At 39.3% G+C, this 24,855-nt stretch overlaps 1 protein-coding gene across 1 annotated transcript in view; it reads right to left on the reverse strand.

The window, feature by feature from the left end:
- Positions 1–22,066, reverse strand: part of WDR43 (WD repeat domain 43) — a 37,979-nt gene extending 15,913 nt beyond the window's left edge. Inside the window, exons 1-8 of the mRNA XM_084900674.1 lie at positions 21,797–22,066; positions 16,379–16,516; positions 13,913–14,034; positions 7,010–7,130; positions 5,686–5,825; positions 3,363–3,465; positions 2,825–2,889; positions 623–794 (exon numbers count right to left, since the gene is read on the reverse strand). Coding sequence (XP_084756800.1) covers positions 623–794; positions 2,825–2,889; positions 3,363–3,465; positions 5,686–5,825; positions 7,010–7,130; positions 13,913–14,034; positions 16,379–16,516; positions 21,797–22,021 — 1,086 coding nt within the window. The 5' untranslated portion in view covers positions 22,022–22,066. The remainder of the gene's footprint in view (positions 1–622; positions 795–2,824; positions 2,890–3,362; positions 3,466–5,685; positions 5,826–7,009; positions 7,131–13,912; positions 14,035–16,378; positions 16,517–21,796) is intronic.
- Between the last annotated feature and the right edge of the window lie 2,789 nt (positions 22,067–24,855).

The following is a 24,855-nucleotide window of genomic DNA, read 5'->3' on the forward strand; positions in this document are numbered from 1 at the left end:
TGGGCAAATTCATCCTTATCTGTGAACAGCAGCCATGCCCTAGTTGGGTTTTCTGGTCAGTGGAGAGAGCATTGGCTGTGGACTGAAGGGTCTCAGGTTTGATTCTAGTCAAGGACGCATGCCTGGGTTGTGAGCTCGATCCTCAGCAGGGGGCATGTAGGAGGCAGCCAATTGGTGATTCTCTCCCATCACTGATGTTTCTCTCTCTCCCTTCCTCTCTGAAATCAATAGTGTGTGTGTGTGTGTGTGTGTGTGTGTGTGTGTGTGTGTGTGTGTGTATTGAAAGCCACTACAAATGTGTGGCTACCAAGCATTTTAAACATGGATAGACCAAACTGATATGCTTGTAAGTGTAAAAGAGACACCAGATTTCAAAGCTATAGCACACCAAACAGAGGAGGAGCAAGCATCAAACATCTATAATGTTTTATATTAACTGACTAAGCATTGAAATATTTTAGATATGCTCACTATGAAAATTACAGTTCACACAAATGAAAATAAACCACCCAGTGAAAGGTTCTTTTTAAGTATTCCAATAAGAGACCAATGTATCATTTAAAAATCATTGTTTTCCATAGACATGTTGTTACTGCTTTACTCCAGAGTAGCATCTACGTACCACTCGCTCAATGGTGGGCTGAAACCAATTGCCATATACAAGCAACAAGGAATTTTTGTCTGAGCAAAAACCTGCCGCTAGAATAGGGATGGGTTTTGGTGTTGATTTCTTGCCTTTCCCAGGTGTCGCTATCTGAATTGTGCAGTTTGAAGTAAAAGGCTTTTTGCAGTATCTAGAAATAAAAACAATAAATTAGAATATTAGCAATAACATCTCATACTATCTTTGAAGTTGGCATGAAATGTGACCCTCCTCTAGCCTTCACACACCAGGGTCCCCAGAGCACCTGTCAGTACTTCATCTATTCCCAGCCCTACCCAACACTCAAGACCTCACCACCAAGTACTTCCTTCAGCCCCATCTGCCCTTCTATCCGACTTGTCAACCCCAAGAGGCCCAAGCTCCCACGGGCTCTATCATCACCCTGAGCTTCAGTCCCAAATAGCTATGGACAAGCCCTAATCAGCCTCAACTCTAATTACTCCCAACTATTAAAAGCCTCACCAGGATTTCAGCAACATAGTTCCAGGAAAAAAATTATCAGCAAAATATAATCAATAAAACTATATCCTCAGAGTCTTCTCTTAAGAGCTCTCTTCACCTTCTTGCTCTACGGTAGCTCACCACAGCAGTCCTTCACAAGTTGTAGCTGTTTGCTCTCCAACACTCTTTGTGGCAGGGGCTTGGACATAATTTAACATGCTCCTTGTTCTTTAACAAAACACTCCAAGACAACAAATAGTCCCTCTCCCTCCTTCACCTCTAAAACCTTTGAAACTGTTGTCACGAGATACCAAGTACCTCCCCGTCCTGCCATCATCCAAAGCCCTCTGGGTCACTCTCCCTCATTTCTTAAAAGATTTTAGTGGCTCCTGTTGTTCTGTCCAACACCACTCCTGAGGAATTCCTCTTAGTGGTTTCTATATTTAGCATGCAGGTCAATGCTCCTCTGACACTGTCCTCTCAGTTCCCTAACCTTCCTACCTCCAACAACTCTGCCCTTCACTGCATCTCAGCCACTCACTCTCACATCACAGACATCTTATCACCAATCATCTTAACACCCCTCCCACCCCACCGCCATAATCTCAATTGTAAGCATGCCACTATCCATCTTTCCAATTCACCCTTCCTAGTACCCAGACTCCAAAGCAATTTCTATTTAGGATTTTTGACCTCTGCTTTGCCCTTTACACCTCTATAGTCAATTTTCAACACATCAAACAGAATGACTCAAAACTTACATTTTAAAACTGTAAAACCCCACTTATACTGCTTAAAATCCGTCAATGGCTTACTTACTATAGCCCAAGGAGAAATGCCCAAGTCCTCACCATGGCATACTACTTCTGGGCCCTCAGTGATACAGTCCAAGTATACATGACTATGTAAATTAAGGCATCAAGTTATTAACAATTACCTCTAGAGAGTAGAATTCAAAACACAGAGACTTGGGTTATAATTGTCTCTGCATACTGAATGTTTTAAAATAAGTGTATATGCTTTCACAAATAGTTTATATTTAAACAAATAACTATCCTAGGATTATAAAAGGAAATATCAACTGACAATAAAAAGCTGAAACTATTTTAAATTTTAGTATAATTATGTACATGATTGAGTTCCAACCATGTTTATAGTGTATGGCAGAGGTTGGCAAACATTCTGTAAAGAACCAGGCAGTAAATATTAGTATGTTAGTTCTGGGAGGCCACATGTGGTCTCTATTGGAAAAGGCCTCCAGCCCATAATTTACTGGCCCTTAATCTGACTACTATACAGCCTACCAATAACACTCCCCTCTGTCCACCAAACACTAGCATCGCCATGCTTCACGGATCCACATGTGTGGTGAGGGAAGTACTATCAGAGTTAAAAATTAAGGCTTCACCAAAAGTTCACAAACAAAACTCTACAACTAAACCACTTTCTTTTAAAGTTATCTTTAGAACTACCAACATTTATTGGTACTAAGTGTGCATCACAGAAAGCCATTCTCCTAACCACAAACATGAAGAAATGATTCACAATGCCAAAATCTTTAGTTCTCTCTGGGAATGTACGTAGTCACATGGATTAAGAATTAAGGATGCTTTCAAAACAATCTAACTGAAAACGCAAAGAATATTAGGGTGAAGGTATAGAGAAATAACAAGCCAGGGAAGGGAAATAAATTTCTGACTTAAGAAAATTCTTACTTACCCATTTAATATGTGTTCAAAAAGGTGAACTTGACCATCTCTGCAAACCACAGCTAATTTAACGGGCTAAAAGAAAAAAATGAGTCATAAATAAACTTCAGTTTACCCTAACGGACAGTTACTTTCATACTACACTTACAAAACTCCAGAGAAAAAGTTAGAACAGCAAGAATGCACAGTTGTTGCATTTAAAAATAATTACTGTTTTCAAAATAACAATTCAAGTTGTTGTCAAGCTTATAAATAAAAATCTTTAGCCAAAAAGATAACACAGTCAAGGAGAATGCAGCTTGGAGGTTCGATAAATCCAAAAGCGGACAACAGGAAACTGTAATAGTCCGGATTGCTGAAGGTACCACTGGTCCCTTCCTCTCAGGAGAGCTGAACAGTGGCCTAATTGTTATTTCAAACCATCTAAGATTTTTGTCATATTTCATTCTTCCTCCCCCTCTTTTCCTATTTCATTAAATCATCAAAACCCCAATTTTAAAAATATTTGTAAAATCAGAAAACAAATCCTCAAAAATTGAGCCATTTACCTCTTCTTTGTTTTCTGACAAAGTCAAGTCTATATAGATAGGTTCATCTGTAACTGTGAAAGACATCACTGCATTCTTCTGTTTGTTTTCTGACCGGACTTGCCTAGATAACAAAACTGATGATTAGGAAGTAAAACAATTTTTTTAAAGGCAAACACCAAAAAGTAGTCACACCATTAGATCCCCAACTTTTTCATCTTTTGAAAACTAATAAGGTAACTAGAGATCAAAGTAAGAGAAGCACTTGTATCACTACTGTATAACATGATTATCTGGGAAAAGAGAAAGCATTAATGCATTTCTGGCAGATTTAAACAACAGATAACATTCTTGTATTCTTTTCCTATCTGTCTATTTTGATTGATGTTAATGCCATATTGTCTTCATTACTGTAGCATGACAAGTCTTGAAATCAGATGAGTCCTCTAACATTTTTCTTCTTTTCCAAATTTGTTTTGGCTATGTCCATTTCCATGTGAATTTTAAAATCACATTGTTAATTTCTACTTGAGTCTGCTGGGATTTTGACTAGGTTCACACTGAATCTAAAGGTTAATCCAAGAATAAACATCATAGCAATACTGAGAGTCCAGTAGTGTGTGTGTGTGTACAAATGATCCTCATGATTTGAGAATTCACCTACATGCTAAAATTTATTTGTAAACCTCAAACTCAATATCTGTGGAGCTTTCATGGTCTTTAACAGTTATGTGTACTGGCAGTGAAAAAATGATTTGCCCACCACTCACGAGGATAAACCAGGCTATGCTCTGCCTTATTATTTCAGTTCAGTATCACTAAATGGTGCTCATTAAATTGATACAAGAAAATTAAGAGCATTGATTTGACAAATTCTAAGTTTTTCAAACAAGATTCATTCTAACCTGGACATTCATACTAGACATGTTCAAAATTACTGCCATCAGACCACTATTTACAGAAGAAACTGCTATCTTAGCCTAACAATAGGAGATAGTACTATCTCCTTATATAATATAAAAGTTTTAAAAATCTTCATTCAGCAGCAAAAACCCTTAGATGTTATTTCCTTATATAAATGAATCGTTCAATGGTAATTATCAGGGAATTTTAGGCTCACTCGTCTACAAAAAACAAGGTTTTCATAGATGGCCTTATTGGGAAGCCTTTCAATATAGGCTTTTACATTTATTCTTGTCAAAGTACTTAACACAACAGAAATCACCTTTTCTTTTACAGAAAAAATTTGTACCCAGAGAACCCTAGGTCTAGGGGTAAAACATTTAAGTCTGAAGCACCTTAGTAATGTCAGAAGTCTTTGGTGGCAGATTTTAGCTTTTGGCATTACTAATTTCTTATATAAGTAGTAAACCCTCAAGAACGAAAAGAAATCCCATCAATAGGTACTCCTCAAACATCAGACACAAAATAGAAAACCAATGTAATTTGCCCAGCCAGTATTGCTCAGTGGTTGTGCACTGAGCCAGAAAACAAGAGGTCACAGTTCAATTCCTGGTCAGGGCACATGCCCCAGTTGGTGTTTCTCTCTCATTAATGTTTCTATCTATATCTCTCCCATCCTTTCTGGCTAAAAAATCAATAAAAACATTTAAAAAATAAAAATAAAAGAAAACCAATGTAATCTGACTGAAATATAATTAGAAACCACAGCTTAGCTGATGGTTTGAAGGTAAACAGAGTGGCCTCATGATCCTTTCCGCACACAACTTTAAGGAACACATAATTTAAGGAGCCCCACTTACATCTGAATATTACTTGATATAAATAGCAACTTTCTATGGCCAAGAAAACTCAACTGATTACTAGAATGAAAAACTTCTATATTTTAAATCTCTATTTTGTCCATGAACAGCCAGATGATACCATAAAATTCAATAAATTTCACATATTTCTTAAATTTGAAAACTTTTTGATGGCACTTTAATACAAAATTAATTTTTACTTTTAAAAGTAGTTTCAAAAACATAGCCAAGTAGTTTAATGTCCTCAGTAAATCATCTACAAATAAACATTACTGTACTAACCCAGAAGTCATCTATTTCAACAAACTAAGATTTTCCTAAAAATTTTTAAAGGTTATTTTTAAATTGCCCACTAATAAAAATATTGAGCCCACTACATCTCTAATGAACGGAGGAAGTTTTATTATACAGTGCTCTTAAATTTTTTTTATATAGGTCAGTTTAAGGCAGGCTCAATTCTTTATTATAAGTCAATATAAATCTAACATTAACTATAATAAAGTAAGTCTCATATTCATCATTTATATTAACCACATAAGCTGTGATAGATTCTTTCAAGGCAAAGCCAAAAGATTACGTACCAGACATTAAGTAACCGGTCATGTACTGCTCCAGACAGAAAATAAAGACCTGAAATCCCATCAAATGGCTGACTCTCATTGGGAGGTCTGATAGTAGTGAACCTAAGTGATGAAACTGGCGTTGCATGTCCCGTGAAGTGCTAAAAAAAAAAAATTACATCATGTTTATCAGAGGATATAAACCAGCAAAAAAGAGTCCATATGTATCATAAGACATATCTGAATCCAGAGCTCTAGACTAAAGTTAACAAATTTAATTCTAAGAACTAAGGTTACTCGTGCTATATCATCACTTCTTTTAAAAAGTCCAACAGAAAATAATAAAAATTAAGATGTTCCTTTTAGCTCCCACGACAGTACTCCACTACCTGTGGTTCTGCCATTTTTGAGTTAAAGATCGACTAAATTCTATCAATTATTAAAGGACTGAAAAGGTGCTCAGACACAGCCAAGGAATTGTAGGTCTTCATTTACTCTCAGTGAGTCGAAACCACAATTTTAAGGCATCATCACAGCACCACAAGTTCAGTAACCCCTGAGAACACCCACATCTAATACTAATCTTCAGTTAAATACTTTAAGTGGACCAAATGCTGAATGCAAGCTAGAAATCAAAATCACTAAATCACTGCATAATAGAGTAAAAGATTTTTAATTGTAATTCCACTCATTTGGTCTATTCCTTTTTCCAATGTATGTGAAGTGGACATGTATAACCTATTTAATATTTAACACCAACAGCACTAGCCAGTTTGGCTCAGTGGATAGAGCTTCAGTCAAGGGCATGTACCTTGGTTGTGGGCACATACCCAGAAGGCAGCTGATCAATGTTTCTCTCTCATCGATGTTTCTAACTCTCTATCCCTCTCCCTTCTCTCTCTGTAAAAAATCAATAAAATATATTTTTTAATAATAATAATATTTAACACCAACCAACTAGATTTAGAGGCTAACTTTTGCCTAATAATTCTACTATTTGATATGTTTAAAAATAAAGAATGTGTTTGTTTGTTTTTTAATGATTGTATGTAGAGAGAAAGGGAGAGGGAGAGATAGACCCATCAATGATGAGAAAATCGCTGATCGGGTGCCTCCTACACTCCTCTACCCCCTACAGGGGATTGAGCCAGCAACCCAGTATGTGCTCTGACCTCAATTCAAACTTGGGATCTCTTGGTCCATGGGACAATGTTCAATCCACTGAGTCACACCAGCCAGGCAAGAATCTGTATTCTTAAAATATTATACTATGACCCATTACCTCTGATTTCTCCATACTTACTTTAGATTACTATTATGCTTATAACTAATTTGATTCACTCACTCTGTATAGTTCTTTGGTCTCCAAAACCCATAGTTTGATTGTTCGACCAGCTGAAAGCAACATCTTTCCATCTGGGCTGACACACAGGGAACTAACGCTGCTGTTGTCACCTTTCCATTTGCTGTATAGTGAAGAGAAACAAAAATATCTCAATACAGAGGAAACTTTATTCAGAGCAAAAACATAACAAAAGACAAATCAGACATTAAAAATACCAACTAAGGTTCAATGCCAAATTGCATTCCCTAAAAGCTTGTGTCAGGAAACTTGACATATCACTTGAACATAACCTTAAACATATCACTATGGTAAAGCCTCCCTGATAAGATTGGTTTTTAAAAGGTATCAGGAAATGGTTAAGAGATATAAGAATGTAAAATGGGTAGTTGGAATACCCTGTGATCCATGAGGTGGATTTTGTTAATGCCAGGAAATTACCATGCTGGCTGGACCTCTGCAAGTCCATCCTACCCCGCCCCCCCTCCCCCCCAACCCCAATGGTTCCTACATGCTCTGGAGAACTGGCTTTTTTTAAAAAAAATTTTTTTTTGATTGATTTCAAAAGGGAAGGGAGAGGGAGAGAGGGATAGAAACACCAATGATGAGAATCATTGATCAGTGTCCCACGCTCCCCCCGCATGCCTTCTATTGCGGATTGAGCCCGCACCCTTGGGCAAGTGCCCTGACAAGGAAGGGAACCATGACCTCCTGGTTTATGTTAATACTCAACCACAGAGCCACGCCAGCTGGGCTGGAAAGCTCACTTTTAATTTACCTAATAATACAAATGATTCCTCAACCAAAAAGGTTATGTCATCCCAAATCCACATAGATGAGCCCCATCTGATAGGGTAAAATAAATTAGTTGTAGATTACTCCTTTTTAATACTTCAAATAGAATTAGTAACAGTCTTTGCAGTTTGCTGCACACAATAATACTGTCATAGGCAGCAGGGAGCTTAACTATTCACTTATAAATCAAGAAATAACAGTAGCAAACTTATGACCAAAAGAGGTTAACTCAAAAGTGAAAGAAAATGTATTGCTCTACCAATCACATTGGAATGTCAAATTACTCATTTGAAAAAAACTTAAAACTCCTACCTTATACTATATGCACATAAGACTTACTAAAAATAAGTACTGAAAAATATATAGAACCAACTTTATAATCCTGTGGTTAGGACAGATTTTTCCAAAGCAATTATAAACCAGAAATCATAGAGGGAAAAACAATGACCACTAAATAAGTGATAAAATAAAAGCAAAAGGCTAGAAAAAAATGTCAAATAGATATATTAGCCCCACCAGTGTGGCTCAGTGGTTGAGTTTCAACCTATGAATCAGAAAGTTATGGTTCAACTCCCCATCAGGGCATATGCCCGGGTTGGGGGCTCAATCCCCAGTGCAGGGCCTGCAGGAGGCTGCAGATGAATGATTCTCTCTCACCATTTATGTTTCTATCTTTCTCTCTCTTTCCCTTCTTCTCTGAAATTAATTGAAATATACTTTTAAAAAAAGAAAATGCCGGCAGAGCTAATATCACCACCACTTCCTCCACCCGTTCTCCATTAAAAGCTTTACAAGCCTAAGTGTAACCCGCCTATATTAGCATTACCTGAGAATCTGTTAGAATTACATATTTCCAAGCCCCAAACTAGACCTACGAAATCAGGTCTGTATGCACAAGTACTGTATATGCACAGTAGAGCTTGAAAAGCACTAGATCAGAAGACTCCATTCAGGGAAATGTGGTTGGTTCCAGAGGAGTGACCCATACTGAAATCTGAAGGCCGCCCAATCATTCTACAATCGAAGCCCAACAACTGAGTCACAGAACACACACAGTCCTTCGATTAAGGTTTTTAATGTCTCATTTTCAAAAGCAACAGCCAGCCGAAGACCTGCACTCATTTAAAAATGCCTTTAATGTTAAAGACAGATTGAAATCGGGGAGAATCCAAGATGGCTGCTCGGGTAGGCAACTAGCCGCAGCCGCACACAACAATTTTAATAAAATACAACTAAAATATAAAATGGACATTACCCAGAACTACAGGAAAGTCGACTGACTGGAAATCCTACAACAAGAAGCAAGGAGAAAACCAGAAGGAAGCACGGAGGAGCTGTAAAAGCCTAAGGTACGGAGACACGCGGCGCACGAGAAGAGGACGGAGCCGGAGAGGAGGGAGGCCGAGTGCCTGGCGGGCGTTCCCTAGCGGAAAGGAGATAAACACTATGACTGTGCTGGGCCCCCAACTGCTCTGAACCCCAGTTCTGGGCCAGACCCCGGGGACTCAGGCTCAGCCATAGGGAGCTGGGCTGTAAGTCGGAACCCCGGGGTAGCGGAGAAAGGAGGTCCCGGAGGAGCGCACAGTGACCCCAGAGAAGGGACGGTCGGTTGTGCCGCCGGATTGCCCTGACGGGAAGGAGACTGGGGCTCCAGACTGCTGTGAACGCCACCTCCAACTCCACTTCCAACTGAACTGAACCCCAATACCAGGCTCATTGGGGGAGAGCATAGACTGTTTGGCAGCAGGCGGAAATCGAGGGCACCTTTCTCTCAGAGGCGCCGGCAGCGAGCACTGAAGGACCCGCATAGGGCGGGGCTGACGGAAGCCAAAGCTGCAGGCTCCACCCTGAAACCCCGTCCCATCTGTAACTGCGAAATGCGACAACAAAATAGATCACAAACGAAAGAAATGGAGGACAAAAAGCTTCTGGATATAGAGTTCAAATCTACGCTTATAAGGTTTTTCAAGAATTTCCTAGAAAAGATGGATAAGGCCTATGAGGATATGAAAAGAGATCAACTAGAATTAATAAGGAGTCAACAAGAAATGATAAGGGATCAACAAGAAATAAAGAATACATTGTCTGAAATAAAAAATATTCTACAGAGTCCTAAAAACAGAAGGGAAGATCGCAAGAATCAAGTCAAAGATTTGGAACATAAAGAGCCAGAAGACACTCCTCTGCAGAAGCTAGAAGGCAAGAGAATCCAGAAAATTGAAGATAATGTAAGAAACCTCTGGGACAACTTCAAGCGAACCAACATCAGAATTATGGGGGTTCCAGAAGATGAGAGAGAGCAAGATATCGAAAACATACTGAAAGAAATAGTGACAGAAAACTTCCCCCACCTGGTGAAAGAATTTGACTTACAAGTCCAGGAAGCGCACAGAACTCCAAACAAAAGGAATCCAAAGAGGACCACACCGAGACACATCATTATTAAAATTCCAAGAGCAAAAGATAAAGAGAGAATATTAAAAGAAGCAAGAGCAAAGAAGGTAGTAACTTATAAAGGAGCACCTATACGATTGTCAGCTGACTTCTCAACAGAAACCATGCAGGCCAGAAGGGAATGGCAAGAAATATTCAAGGTGATGAATAGCAAGAACCTACAGCCAAAAATAAGCTACCCAGCAAAGCTATCATTCAGAATCGAAGGCCAGATAAAGAGCTTCACTAATAAAAAAAAGCTAAAGGAGTTCATCACCACCAAACCAGAATTATATGAATTGCTGAAGGGGGTTCTTTCAGAAGAGAAAGTAAACAAAGATAAAAATTATGAACAACAAATACGTAATTATCAACAAGTGAATCTAAAAACCAAGGAAATTAAAAAAAATCTGATGAACAATATTAACTGTTGAATATAATAGAATCAGAGGTATGGAAGGGGAGTGAACTGACGATTCTTGGGGAAAAGGGGAGAGGGGGGCGTGAGAAGAGACTGAACATAAACTGTGCACCTATGGACGAGGACAATGGGGAGAGGGGAAAGGGCAGAGGGTGGGGTGGGAACCTGGTGGAGGAGAGCAATGGTGGGGGGGGGGGGGGGAGGAACATTTGTAATAATATGAAAAATAAAAACTTATTTAAAAAATAAAAAAAAATTAAAAAAATAAAGACAGATTGAAATCAAACAAGACACAAGGGACAAAAGAAATAAACTTTAAATCCTATAACTAATTTCTTTAGAGTTATAATACAGTAAGTGCATAAAAGGAGCATGATGCAACAAAAAAATTCAGAAAACAAAAAATAGTACCTGTAAGTTAAAAAATATGGTAAATTTAAAAATTCAATAAAAGATTTGGAAGATAAAATTGAAAAAATTCACCAGCTAACAGAAGAGAAAGACAAAAGAGAAAAAATAAGAGAGAGAAAAAGAAATATAAATCTTAAAGCAGTCCAGGAGAGATAAAATCTAAACAACAGTGAGTTCAAGAGAATGATTGAAAAAAATAATAACAAGAAAACCACAGAGGGGACAAATATAGTATAAGAAAATTGAAGAATACAGAATTCCAGGCTAAATGGTGCCTCAAATTCCAATATAATTTAATGACTAATGGAAAAAAAAAAAAATTCTCAGGATATTTTAGAGTACTAAGGATAATTAAAACCAATAAACCAATGCTCAAAATCCTGAGGGGAAAATTATTTCCAACTTAAAATTACTTGTCCTCACCCAGCCGGGTGTAGCTCAGCAGTTGAGCTTCGACCCAGGAACCAAGAAGTTACTGGTTTGATTCCCTGTCAGGGCACATCCCAGGTTGCGGGCTCAATCCCTGGTGGGGGGCGTGCAGGAGGCAGCCAATCAATGATTCTCTCTCATAATTGGTTTCTATCTCTCTCAACCTCTCCCTTCCTCTCTGAAATCAAAAAAAATATATAAAAAAATAAATTTTAAAAATTACTTATCCTAAAACTATGAATCAACTGTGAGGCTAGAATGATGACTCTCGTGAGCCAGCAAAATTTCAATAAATTTACCATCCCTGCACCCTTTCTAGTAAGCTTCACCATAAGGAGCAAAAAGAACCCGGATAGCCACAGCAATCCTGAGAAAGAAGAACAAGTTGGAGGAAATTCAATGCCAGATATCAAGCTATACTACAATGCCACAGTTCTCAAAACTGCGTTGTACTGGCATAAGAACACACATATAAACCAATGGAACAGAAGAGAGAACCCAGAAATCAACCCAAACCACTATGCTCAATTAATATTTGACAAAGGAGGCAAGAGCATACAATGGAGTTAAGAAGGTATCTTCAATAAATGGTGCTGGGAAATTTGGCCAGATACATGCAAAAAACAAACAAACAAACAAAAAAACTAGATTACCAACTTACACTAAATAAAAAAATAAACTCAAAATGGCTAAAGGACTTAAATGTAAAACAGGAAACCATAAAAATCCTACAAAACTCCAAAGAAATAGCAGACGTGTACCAACACATCTCTAGTGCAATGGAGACTAAGGAGAAAATAAACAAATGGGACTACATCAAAATAAAAAGCTTCTGCACAGCAAAAGAAACCATCAACAAAACAACAAGCCCATTGCATGGGAGAACATATTCATCAATGATATTTCCGATAAGGGTTTAACCTCCAAAACTTACAGAGAACGAAAGGAAGATAAAAGATCCAATCAAAAAATGGGCAAAGGATCTAAATAAAATAGACACTTTTCAAAAAAGGACATACAGAAGGCCCGGAGGTATATGAAAATAAGCTCAAAGTCACTAATCATCTGAGAGATGTAAATCAAAACAACGAGATACCTCACACCTGTCTGAATGGTTATCATCAACAAATCAACAAACTACAAATTCTGGCAGGATGCAGAGTACTGGTGCTGCCACTGTGGAAGACAGTATGGAGTTTCCTCAAAAAGTTAAAAATGAAAGTCCCATTTGACCAAGTAATCCAGGACTATATCCAAGAAACCAGAAACACCAATCAGAAAGGATATATGCACCCCTATGTTCATAGTAGCACAATTTACAATAGCAAAGATTTGGAAACAACCTAAGTGCCCATCAGCAGATGAGTGGATTAAAAGACAGGTACATCTACACAATGGAATACTATGGCGCTATAAAAAAGAAGGAACTTTTACCATTTGCAACAGCATGGATGGAACTGGAGAGCATCATGCTAAGTGAAATAAACCAGTTGGAGAAGACAAATATCACATCTCACTCATATGTGGGATATAATGATCAACATAAATTTGATGAACAAAAATAGATCCAGAGACAAATGGCACGGGAGAGGGGTTAGAGAGCAACCCAAGGACTTGTATGCATGCATATCAGCATAACCAATGGACACAGACACTGGGGCGGTGGGGGCTTGCCCGAGGTGGGAATGGCAGGGAGTCAATGGGGGGAAGGGGGAACACATATGTAAAACTTTAGACAATTTAAAAAAAGAAAAAAAATGAATAAACTTGGTTTTATGAAAAAGAAAAAAGAGCAAACCAACAATGAAACATGGAATTTAGGAAATAGAGGCTACTTTTCAAGATGATGGAAAAAGGAAATCCTGCCAGGACAACTGTTCAGCAGACCCTCCAAGGCAGAAGTCTTCAAAAAAATAAATGTAGTTGGAGGAAAGCCTCCAATAAATAATAAAACTAATGTCTAAAAATAACTGAGAATTATACTACTACAGAAGTGAGAATTAAATGACAAGTATATACAAACCTAAGCAAATGCACAGTTAATTCTCTCAAACCAGCTTGTTCCAATATATTCTAGACACCAGTGACAGATTACTTTTTTCCAGAGCATTGTTTTGATTACTTTATTACACACCAGTAGGGGGTGCGCAGGAGGCAGTGATCAATGATTCTTTCATGGATGCTTTTCTCTCTCCCTACCTCTCTGAAATCAATAAAAATATATTTTTTTAAGTTCCTTGAGAAGAGTCTATAGTCCTGTTAGTGTCAACATTCCCCACTATGCCCAATATCAAATTTTACTTATAGCAAGAATACAATCTTGGGGGGGAAATTTTAAAAACCAGTCTTCATTTGTCAAATTCTAATGTATCTCCAAGTCAATCCTCCAATACTACAGAACCATCAATGTTACTCACCACTTTACTTTGCACGTCTGTGTATTCCATTCCACAATATGTTTATCATCTGAACAACTATACAAACAGCCATTGTCTTGATGCCACTGTATGCAATTGATTTTGTTGTCATGTCCACCGCTCTGTAGATTTAAAAAAAAAAAAAAGAGAGAGAGATTAAAGGAAAAATAATCTCATATGCATCCTGGAATCATCACTAAACAGTTAACTAAAACATTAGGCTTGGGTTAAACTAAAAACACCTACATCTATCCGTTTCTAACATAAAAAATGAGATAAATCACCCATAATGTCATCAAATGTTAACCTTCCCTTCTTTGCTGGAAAAACATACTTCTACATGCTAAATTAAAGGATCCTAATCCTAACTGCCACTGCTTTTAACAGGTATGCCAACATAAAGCATGGTACATTCTTCAAATACAGTGGGGGGGGGGGGGGGGGGGGGAGTGACACTAGAGTGAATAGCCCAATCCTAAGAGTTTAAAGTCAACATTTTAGGTAAAAATCATGGCCAGTCAAAATTATCATTGATAATCCTTTTTAAAAGGTGCCAAAACTGTCTCAATAAAGAAATCACTGTTCTTTTCAGGCAAACACTAAATGTTCCCTTGGGTCTTAGGTAACATATTAATGACACTTTAAACATGGCAAGATGCTCGCTTACTCAGAGGCACAAGATTAAAAGAAATTTTCACCACTTATCAAATTAGCTGTTTTCTGGTTAGTGTTATTGCTATTTTAATGTGAATATTCAATGGAGGCAATAATGCTATTGGTACCATCCTTCCATTGCTGATGTAAGTACAAATCAGGAAAATTCTTCCAGCAAGTATTTTCATACTATGTAAAAAACGCCTTAATATTCAAAACCTTTGACTCATTAATTGCAGGTTAGTAATTCCGGGAATTCATGTAAGAAAAAAAAATTAGAATACCAAATAAATATCAGAAACCACGTAAATGGTAATAGCAAGGGACTATCCAATTTAATGTATTTTAGGCAGCCATTAAAAATGTTTATAAGTAATTCTTGACAAATATGAAAATTGTTTATGTTGTAATGGAATGGAAAATATCGTGTTTCCCCGAAAATAAGACATCCTCCAAAAGTAAGACCTAGTGCATGGAACAATAAGACATCCCCTGAAAATAAAATCTAGTGCTTCTTTGGGAGCAAAAATTAATATAAGACACTGTTTTATTTTTGGGGAAACGGTATCAGAATACGCCAAAACCGGTTTGGCTTAGTGGATAGAGCGTCACCTGCGGACTGAAGGGTCCCAGGTTCGATTCCAGTAAGGACATGTACATTGGTTGCGGGCACATCCCCAGTAGTGGGGTGTGCAGGAGGCAGCTGATCTATGATTCTCTCTCATCGATGTTTCTAACTCTCTATCCCTCTCTCTTCCTCTTTGTAAAAAATCAATAAAATATATTTTTTTAAAAAAGAAAGAAAATATCAGGATACAAAATACCCAAATGTACTTTTTAAACATATGCATAAGGCCAAGAAATATATAAACTATCAAACAGGATCTTAAACTAAAAACAGATTTAGGTATAAAATTTTTCACTTTTCAACATTATGTAGTTCAAAAGTAGGTAAGATGTAACTTAAAAAAGAAAACATTTATTCATATCTACAGAAAGCATTCCTATCTAGTGAACACCAAAACATACTGCAATAAATCTTGTCTGAAACAAAGTATGTCAGAAGTTACTATCTTGCAGAGATAAACTCTCACTTCTCTGCTCTGCAATGCCAGGGCTGGCTTCTACAAACCATGTTTCTGCCTTGCCAGCTGGATGGCCAGGCGGCTCCACCAATAAGGGGCGCTACGGGAGACAAGTCTGGAGGGACAAGAGACTCATTCCTTCCTACCTCCCAGTTTGCATCATCCCACTGCTTCTTCAACCCAGCAGTGGCAATCTTTCTAGCAGTGGCTGAATGCAATTTTTCCAGCACTTGGAGAACAGTTTCATCCCCTCCCTTCAGACACCAGCAGTCAGCTGGAGCCCTCCCCTCTGGAGCCCCCTCCTCAGAGTTCTGGAGCCCAGGTCCATGGGGCCAACTCCTGGTCAAGAGACAGCACCACATGAAGAGCCACACAGCTCAAGGGTCTGAGTTTCCGCAATAATTCCAACCATCTCCTTCGTTCTCTGACGGAGAGATGGTGGACTTCCTCCTGCAGTTTTCTATGATACTTAGAATTCTTTTCACCCTTTCTTATTTTCAATCTAGACAATATTTTTTCATATCCTGATCTATAATAAGAACAATGTTGCCTACCATAGCTATGATCAAATATTATGTTCAGAATTTTAAATGTGCAAGGGGCAGAAAAATGCACCCATAGTGCACCTGTAACTCCTACTGCATATCCTGAACAGTTTTTATTTAACAAATCTCTAATATACCAGTTTCCCTGCCATAGCTTTTATAGCACATACACACATACTTACTACTAATTTACTGTGTAATTCTCCTTTTACTGTACTGTATAATAAAATACTACCAACTGCTGTACCAAGAGCCAACAAGTCAATCTGGTTACTTGTTTCTATAGGTTCTGATTTCCTTTTTTTCCTCTGGGGACTTTCCTAAAAATAAAAGAAGAAAAAATGTTTAGTTTGTATTTAGAACATTGAAACATCATTAATGCATAAATGCAAATGCCCAATAACCCACAAAGGAAATGTAATTGCTACTAAGTGACATTACTTAAAAAAAAAAAAAGTGGAGGTAGGATTCTCACTTTCTCACTACTTAGAAAAAAAATCAATCCAACAGAAGAGCTCATAATTCTCGTCCCCCATCTCCTACTTCCCTGGAAGGAAGGTGTCAAGTATAATAGAACAACCTGGTATGCTCTTGATATTCTGTTAACAGGTCCAATGTTCCAATCCCAAGCAAAGAGATGACAGACCCATACCTACTAGTAAGCAGCCCACCACCCCCCCTTCCACCTCATCTTTTCTTTCACATTCTAGCTTTGTTTTTAGGAAAACAGGCACAAATGTCTTAATATTTATAAAATGCATTTACTTTAATTTGAGTGAAAAAAATTGCTGTAACTAAACAGCAGCACACAGCTAGTCTAAAAGTTGTCTTGATTCCAATGACAGAAGAGGCACAAGGCACAAGTTTAAATCTAGTCTCAAAGGCGATAAGACTTGGATTTATTTCAAAAATGATAGTAACAGCTGTTTGTCCATCAAAAGATAATCAATGATCCCAACTTCAGAGTACTATGTCAGTTTATAATGCTGAAAAATTGTAATTTCCAAAATTATCTTCCATATTTGTAATGTTTTAAAATTAAAACTTCCCAGCCTATATTTTAGCATAAAAAAGCTGAGAAATCCATTCTTTTAGTGTAAAACGAACCAATGCCCAAAGAGACCTTTTCCCTGTAGAGCTCGATCTTTGCTCTACAGCACAAAAAAGCAGTACAGGATACATAAAAATCTGCTCAACCCAATACCCACCAATGAAAACTATGTTACCAGTGCATCAAGAATATCAAGGACTAGATTTATAAAGCATTTTCCATGTTTTTCTTTATGTTATTTTATAGAGATGGTACATTTGAAGAATTTGATCCACTGACATACTAATCAATAAAAAAAATAGGTTAACGTTCTACACACAGAAAAAATAACACATTTTGCAAGTTCTGAAAAATGTATCCACATTCATAGACCCAAAAGAGATGTTACAATTAAAAGCCAAAAAAAATAAATCAATCTGATAATCTCAAGAGTAACATTTAATTTGCTTGAAACCTTGAAACTTTAGCACAAGGTTTGTCCTAGATCCCCGCTTCAGTTAAATGAATTTCTAAAGCCACATCTGAATGACCCCAGAAAGCAAATGTGGTTTCTGCATATGGTTATGAACACAAACCCCTATTTCAGGTGAGGATAATCGGGGAAAGTATACCCATCTATTACTACCTCATCAGGAAACTCTAAAAGATTCCAGAAATTATTTCTTCTGCTTTGGTTTTCCCAAATCAAATTAGAATTATCTACACTGAGGTTTCTAACCTGTACAATAGTTTGTTTTTCTGTGGATTTGCATTTAAAAGCACAGAAATTTTAGAGATTAAACATTAGCATATTCAAAGCCCTAGTTTTCGTATCAGCAAACAAGTGGTAGTATTATCCAATTTTGAGGATCTAAACATAATCTAATTAATCTCAAAGAATTACTGACCCATGTAGTATGTTTTCTCAGTTTTAGAAGATCTTTTTAAAAATAACTTCCCATTCAGCAGGATGAACATGTCCAAACATGTAACACATCAACCAGTTAAGAAGTTTCAATAACCAAGATGCATTTTAGTGAACTCTAATACTTAAAGTACTACCTCATTACTAAATATTTCTGAAACCAAAAGTTTAGTGTACGTACCTGATGATAACAGGTTATGACAGGCCTTTGTTGGCATTTTCTATCTGAACCTGTTATTCTTGTGATCAAAAACGTCAACGACAACCCTAAGAGTAAAACATCTAACTGGCATTCAAAAGCATCCCCAATTTGCCTCCAACTAACCTTTCCAGCTTATTTTCAATTCCATCCTTACATTAACTCCCTGATCACAAAAACTTTGGTTCCTATGTGTGTATGTGATTGGAAATCCTGAGTTCCTGAAGGTACCAGGAGTGAAGACCAAAAGGATATGATTTTTTTTTAAGGCTAGAATCTTTCTCAAATATGAAGGTGAAAGTGAGCTAAGCAATCAACATCAACACTAGTCTGAAGACAGATGATCAGAATTTGATCCAGAAGACAATAAGACTGAGTAAGAGACTGAATGGCACAGGTGCATAATTTATAAAAGCAAGACACAGTACAGATGTGGTGAAAACATAGAAAAAGGCATATCGAGGTAAAGAGAAGTCTGAATTTGATCAGTTAAGCAAACTAAATCCCAGAAGAAAAGTGTTTACATGGAGAGCCGGTGCATACTCATAAGAATGTGTATATATAAGTGAAAGAAGTTTCACCAAAAAAATGTATCCTTTACCATGCAAAATACTCTACTATTGTCTAATGCAATGACAACCCCCTAATCTATTTCACAATCCACTAACAATCCACTAATGCATTTTTTAAAAATACTGACCTCTAGACACTGAAAATTATGCCAAAGTTTCAAGTTTCATACTGCAATTAGTCTTCTATGCCATTTCTTGGCCTTAGTCACTTACTCTGGCAAGTTTCACGGATAGCAATGAGCAAAATGTGTGCATTTTATATAATTACATATAGTATTTACATTAAAAACAATTACTACTACATTCTAATACAAAGGAAAGTCTATTTCTGCCAGTGGGATCTTATCTGCAAAGTTTACCTTCTTTTGACATTTAAATACTGGAGAGACCTTAAGACAGAGCATTGTACACCAACACAACTGGATGGTGCTACATCTTTTAAGGGAAAGGAGTGGGGATGCTCAGCTCAGATTTTCCCCAGAAGCATCCTTTATACTAATAGGTTTGCCCTGTCCAATGTCTGAAATGTCATGTGCTTCTTTCAGCAAGTCCTAAGCAGTGACAGCAAAACAGCATAAATACATTTACTGTGGTAGCCAATAGTAAACAAGGTCTACTTCTCCATGCTCTATGGCAGATAAAGCAGAAAAGGAGAAAAAGTTTGAAAGATTTAAGGGGGGAATGAAGAGCAAGTCAGTTCCTAGATGGCTTAACCACTTACTGTGTGACTTTGGCATATAACATAACATCTCAGTCTTAGTTTGCACACCTAAACCCAAGGAGCTCAAACAATGGCATCCATCCATAGTCCATCAATGTCTCCCTGTACTTTTCTTGTCATCATTCAAGGTCCTCTTCGCCCAGAAATGCTCAGCTATATAATATGTACAAAAACCCTTTAAAAACTACTGTGGCCTAAATGCAAAGTATTATAATCACTCTGTGACTGAGAACAAGAAGTAGCAGTCTAAATTTCCTACACATTTATAAACTGCTTTAACTCCTGTTACCTAAGAAAAACGACATCACCCATTTTCCCTCTATGGATAGCATCACCAAACTTTGTCCTTGGGTGATGAATTGCCAATCACTGAAACATAAAGAGTATTCTTACAAGCTGATTTTTCAATGAGGAGTGGAGCAGCAAACCATAGATGAGTCCATATGGATCACTCATTGACTCTTTCAATAACAACTAACATTGAGCACACACTACATGCCAGACCATGCTACACCAGTCATAGTATCTCAACTCCAGGGGCCACAACTACTTTATTGGTCATTAAGAATTTGGTGAAGTCATTTAAACTTTCTTAGTTCTGATTCTTAGTTTTAAAAAATGTAATAACTTCAGGGCATTTTATAGAGTTGTGTGCTAAAATGAAAGAATACAGGCAAAAGGATATGAAACCTATAAAAAAAACTTTTTAATGTAACCCCTCACACTTTTCAATGAGGCCCCCAAAATTAAAGTGACTTGCCTAATGTGACAAAACCAAGTTTGAGTTGAGTCCTGGTTATGAAACTAAATCCAAATACTTTTCTATTGTATTAGAGTGCTATATTTAATTCAAAACTATGACTTTTAACAGGAAATTTAAGCCTAGATAAATGTCTTATTTCTGAAGCATTCAATGTCATTTTAAGTCTACAGAAAACCAGAACGGGGGAAAATTTTTTTTACCAGCCTAATATTAACTATTCGTTGCATATGATGGAGAACTGAGCTCAATTTTTTGCTTTCTGCAAGTTGCTTAATTTTCCAGAGCCCGTTTCTTCCCAAACAAGTCAAAAAGTCAGTCTTTACCTTGCAGAACTAGCCATACAAATATAATGCGAGTAACAAAACTTGTAGCACTTACACCAAGAACTATTCTAAATGCTTTACACACTAAATCTGTTAATCTTCACAAACACTTTGTGAGGTGGGTACTATTATCTCCATTTTACAAATAGGGAACTGGAGGCAAAATTACTACTAGGAAGCTAAGCCTGGATTGAAAGACCGGCAGTGTCGCTTAATCGCAGTTCCCACGTGCGTGTGAGTTAGAGCAGATGCGGCTGTGACTCACCAGGGCATGGCATCTTACCTGAGATGAATCCTAACAGAGAAAAGCCTTCCCAAAGTCGGCTGTGTCCCATCTAAGACAAACTTCACCTGGACTCATATTTAAGTTAAACCACTTCACTTTACCTACATATCCTAATACAAACTTCAGACTTGGGGGGAAAGGATGCATTCAAAGGGAAGTCGAGCCTCTGTGAAAAGCAAGAAGCTGCAAACGGCTGAGGATGGAAAGGAGCCTGTGAGAATCCAGAGGGCGAGTCCCACGCCTTGGACGTGGAAGACAAACACGTGGTGAGCCGGCACCCAAGGGTGGGGTGGGGTGCACCGAAGCAAGGAAACCGACTTGTTGATTCCAGCCGCCCAGGGCAAATCCGATGAGAGGGTAAAGAGTGAGTTCGATGAGTGGTGTAGCCCCGAAGTGGGGCTCTGTCAAAAGCCAGGGCTCGGAAGATCGCATTCTGTTCGGCGAGGCCGGGCAGCCGGAGGGGCCGGGGCCTCGGCGAACATGGCGGCCCTGGAGACAGCGGGGAGAGGGCGAAGACCGCATGGAGCCCGCCGACAGGGCTCTGGTCCACTGCCCATCGGATCAGGCGGGCACTCAGTTCGCTGCCCTCTGGACAGCCCGCCGGGGACTGGCGACGCCGGGGCCCACTCCGCGCCGCCGCCGCCACACTCCCCGCCTCCACGCCCCGGGCTCCCGAGAGCCCCGCGAGATGCGGGGCTGCGGGCCGTGGGGCTGGAGGGGTGGGGAGGAGTCGAGCCGAGCCCGGGCGGACGCCCAACCCCCGCCGTCCCGCTCGCTTTACCTTGGCCTGCAACCGCGTTGGCGCCCATGCCAGGCAGGTGCAGGTACCGCTGAGGTGCGCGGAAGGCACGTACTCTTGGTGTAGCCGGTTGTTGGCTGTCTCCCACACTCGCAGGTGACCATCGGCAGACGCCAAAGCGAAGAAGGCCTGACTGTGCGGGGAGAAGGCGCAGGGGACCCCCGCGGAAGACAGGGAGTCGGCGACTCGGCCGCCACCCGCCGCCATTGCTGCTCGGCTCCGCGGCAGCCACGTGTTCGCTGGCGCGCATGCGCACCGGGGCGGGGCGGGGCCTGAGGGAGGAAGTGGGACGGAGGAAGTGGGGGTGGAGGGAACTCGGGGCGTGGCTCTGGGCGACGCCGGAGAACGTGGGGCGGGCCCGACCTGCGGACAGTGGCCCGCAGGGCCCAAAACTAACTAGTACCAAGTACCGTGATCGCGTGGAGTAACTGGACGGGTGCGTTGCAGGGCAGGGCCCGTTTCTTTAAAACAAGAGAGAGGTTTGAGTTGTTTACTTTTTGAAACTTTATTTTTCATCCACTTTATTTTCATTCCGTTTAAGAGTTTGTGGAAGAATAACTTAAGACCACGTAGTGGGTGTTTCTACTCATCCAGTGGCCTGAGTTGTGGGGGCTGCAGACCAGTCTTCTGTGGCAGGCTCAGTGCTGAGTCTTCAATAGGAAACTGCTGAATAGGCAGAGAGGGCACCTGCTCCTCATCAGACCCATCCTTGGCCTCAGGCTGAGCGGCAGGGAACACCCTAAAATTACCTCTCTTCCGTTTCAATCTCTTCGTGCTCTCCGTAGTAGAGATCAGGCTTAACCTCCCATGGACGTTCACTGGAGATGGTGCCACAAAACTTCCCAGCCAGCATCCACCACATCAGACCCACTGAGTGAGCTCCTTGTTGTTGAGTGAGCTCCTTGTTGTTGCAAGGGCTGGCGAAGTCCACATAGCCCAGAGGAGAGTCTGCGTTACACAGAGCAGTGGTAGGCAGGTTATAATATACTAAGACGTGTCTAGGAGAAGTTGGTCGTCAGCGCTAGGATCAGTAATCACCAGAGTCTGGGCTCCCTTATGACTACCTGGATCTGGTTAGTGAAGATTGCAGGAGTAAAGCAGCTGGCAGTCAGAGTGGCTCCAGTGGCAAACTTCAGCTTGCTGGCCAGTATTCCTGGAAGGTATGACACTGGCATCAGCAGGGTTTTCAATGGCAACAGTGGCTTGAACTGCCAGCAGAAGCCTCTCCCAGGTTCTCTTCAGATTGATGGCGTAGATGCCATCACTTTTACTTTTGTAGATGCATTGTTCCATTTTGGAAGTCAGGGTTGGTGCCACCTAAGTGGGCAACAATAAGTTGCCTCCTTTACGTGCCCCAAACGGGGAGTGCACCTGTAACTGAGGTATGTGCCCTGACTTGGAATCGAACCCAAAACTAATTTTGGTGTACAGGGATGATGCTTCAATCAACTGAGCCACCCACACAGGACAAAGCTGGTTTTTTTTGTTTGTTTGTTTTTTATTTAGCATGATTAAACAAATGTTTAAAAGAAATACTTATAGCCGAGACCAGTTTGGCTCAATGGATAGAGCATCGGCTTGGGGACCAAAGGGTCCCGGGTTCGATTCCGGTCAAGGGCATGTACCTTGGTTGCGGGCATATCCCCGGTAGGGGGTGTCCAAGAGGCAGCTGATCGATGACTCTCTCTCATCGATGTTTCTAACTATCTCTCTCCCTTCCTCTCTGTACAAAATCAATAAAATATATATTTTTTTAAAAGAAATACTTATAACTGTACGATTATAACAATCATTTCCATTTTTTGCCTATCCATTTTCAATCTATAATCATGTATACACATAATAATAATGTATCCAATCATAACAGTGTAAAAGTAAGTGAATAGTGCCATTAGTTTAATTGGGAAATCAAGTTTGGGTGGAGTTCTATTTTGGACAGTTTAATACAATATGCATACTAGAAATCTAAATAGAGTTGTTCAGTAGGAAATTGGATATGTGAGATGACTGCTAAAAGAGACAGATTTTGGATGCATTAGAAGACAGATGCTATTTGAAACTGTGGGGCTGGTCAAATTATGTTGAGTGGTGTCTAATAGAAATGGAAATTCACAGGACTTGACCACTGATCAGAGGTTATAAGTGTTCATCTGTCTGTGCCAGAGAGAGCTTCACAGAGAGAAAAGTCACAGATGACTTGGAACATTTTAGCCTAGAAATAAAAGAAAATCGTGTGATTTTAACTGATACAGGGAATAAAAGAGGATCAGGCTTCCAGGGAACTGGAAGAACAAAAAGGAGAAAGGAGGAAATAATGAGTTAGTTCAGTTTGGATCATGCTGAGTTTGAGGCACTAATAGATCAACCAGAGATGGTGTCTAACAGACAGTTTAAATTATGAATTTTATTTTTTTTAAAGATACAAGGGCCTGTCTATAGTTTATAGTTTTCCATTGTCTCTTCAATAGTGAATACTGCTTCAGTTACTTTCTCCCTCAATAGACTCCCCCACCCCACCTGCCCTATTTTTAAAAAATATTTTTTTATTGATCTCAGAGAGGAAGGGAGAGGAGAAAGAGATAAAAACAATAATGACTTGAGAAAATCACTGATAGGCTGCCTCCTGCACGCCCCACACAGGAGATCAAGCCTACAACCCAGGCATGTGCCTTGACTGGGAATCCAACCGTGACCTTCTGGTTCATAGGTGGACCAAGTAACTCAGTCACCAAGTTACTCAGGGCAGGCAATCAACAGACTATTGAGTAGATCTTGGAATTCAACCACTATTTACCTTAGGGATTGAAAATGTCTTATTTACAAGTTTTAGGGATACACTCATTTATTAAGTGAGGATTGCCTAAATTAGCAAGCATGCACCTGTGAGAGAAAATGCTAATTGCTTCCAAATCCACATTTTCTCCTCTTCAATAGTAATAGAATTTCAGGTTTTTTAGTTAGGCCTATGGTCAGCTCTAATAAAAACTAAATTTCAGGGGGAGGATGGGAGCAGTCTGGAAAAGGTTAATGGAGGGGGCAGG

This window comes from Pipistrellus hanaki (genome assembly GCF_964339955.1).
Source record: "Pipistrellus hanaki genome assembly, chromosome: 12".
Taxonomy (NCBI): Eukaryota; Metazoa; Chordata; class Mammalia; order Chiroptera; family Vespertilionidae; genus Pipistrellus; species Pipistrellus hanaki.